Genomic DNA, 1,327 nt, shown 5'->3' on the forward strand with positions numbered 1-1,327 from the left:
GATTTGGTAAGATGCTCTTTCTCTGTTTTGTTGCTTGGTATTATTTTCTCAAATGACACCACAAAGCTGGTTTGTTCCAAGGAGTTAGTGGTTAGCATTAATTCCTTGTAAGTTTTGTGCTTCTTCCTAAACTGAGAACACCATATATTTCTGTGCAAGCGTCCCTGAAGTTGGCTTAGAAAAATGCTACACTTATGCAGGTGACAGGCTGCCTATGGCTCTGCCCTCCTCGTCTCTTTTTTGCTCTGCCGTTGCAGTTTTGTGATTATTTCACCTAGGAAATGTCCAGTTTAGAGTTGAATCCCAGAATGAGCGAGTGCCTCCACCTTGTGAGTCTCTGGGTGGCTGTTGTGGGGAGAGGCAGCACTCTCAGGTGCATGTGTGGGGCAGCTTCTCTCTGGGAGCTGTGCTTTTACTGACACGGTACACACGGCCACTGGGCTACTGTCTTCTCTGCCCTCCAGAACAACTGCATGAGGACGTTGGAAGATAGGTGGCAGCAGTAAAATCTGATAAGTGTCTACGTCTGGAAAGTTAGAGCCTCTGGAGTTCTTTGTTTTTGTTTTTTGTTTTGTTTTGTTTTAGGATAAGCAGTGACTTATAATTTTTGAGAGGAAAGGAGATTACTTACAGGCAGTAACCTCAAAGAATTGATTAGCTGTAATTGTGAGTTGGATCCAGTTTTAATTTTCTTTTCCTGGGCTGGATGGAAGCAGGAAAAAATTGTAGGCAGGTGTCTGAGGCTCATGCAACATCAGGAACTCCCTCATCAGGAGCACTGTGACTCTAGCTCTTGAGTGTAAACGGCCGTCATGTAAACTCACTGCCGTTTAACAGGTTTGGCTTATAATCTGGGATTTGCTGTAACCTGCATTTTTGTGCCTTCTTCTCACCCAGGGAGTGTCCGAGTGCCGGAGGAGTTGAAGCTTCCTCACGCTTGCTGTGTCGGGATCGCTTCCCAGACCCTCCTCAGTGTGCTCAATCCAACCGACCGCTGGCTGCAAGTCAGCATCGGGGTCCTCAGCATTAGTGTGAATGGTGAAAAGGTAGCTTTGTACGTCTTTCTCATTTAACCTAACAGTTGCATTGTGATTAGGTGCTTGGTTTCCCCCATCTCTAGTGCTAGGTTCTCCCTTCACCCCTTTATTAATGCACACAGTCATTGCCATGCTTTCTTTCTCTCAGACCCCTTTTGTTGTAGTGCTTCTAGAGTGTAAAGTGAAAGAGTGTTTTGCATTTTCCATCATTTATTGTTTATATTTTATTGTTATTTATTTGTAAAATCCTATAAATTTGCTTTTAGTGCTGTTATTTAAATCATCCAAAG

General features: G+C 43.9%; 1 protein-coding gene across 1 annotated transcript in view; it reads left to right on the forward strand.

Annotated features, from left to right (window-relative positions):
- Nucleotides 1-1,327, forward strand: part of CEP192 (centrosomal protein 192kDa) — a 156,496-nt gene that overhangs the window by 79,749 nt on the left and 75,420 nt on the right. Inside the window, exon 19 of the mRNA XM_011985552.1 lies at nucleotides 898-1,046. Coding sequence (XP_011840942.1) covers nucleotides 898-1,046 — 149 coding nt within the window. The remainder of the gene's footprint in view (nucleotides 1-897; nucleotides 1,047-1,327) is intronic.

This window comes from Mandrillus leucophaeus, unplaced genomic scaffold (genome assembly GCF_000951045.1).
Source record: "Mandrillus leucophaeus isolate KB7577 unplaced genomic scaffold, Mleu.le_1.0 Scaffold286, whole genome shotgun sequence".
NCBI classification, from domain to species: Eukaryota; Metazoa; Chordata; class Mammalia; order Primates; family Cercopithecidae; genus Mandrillus; species Mandrillus leucophaeus.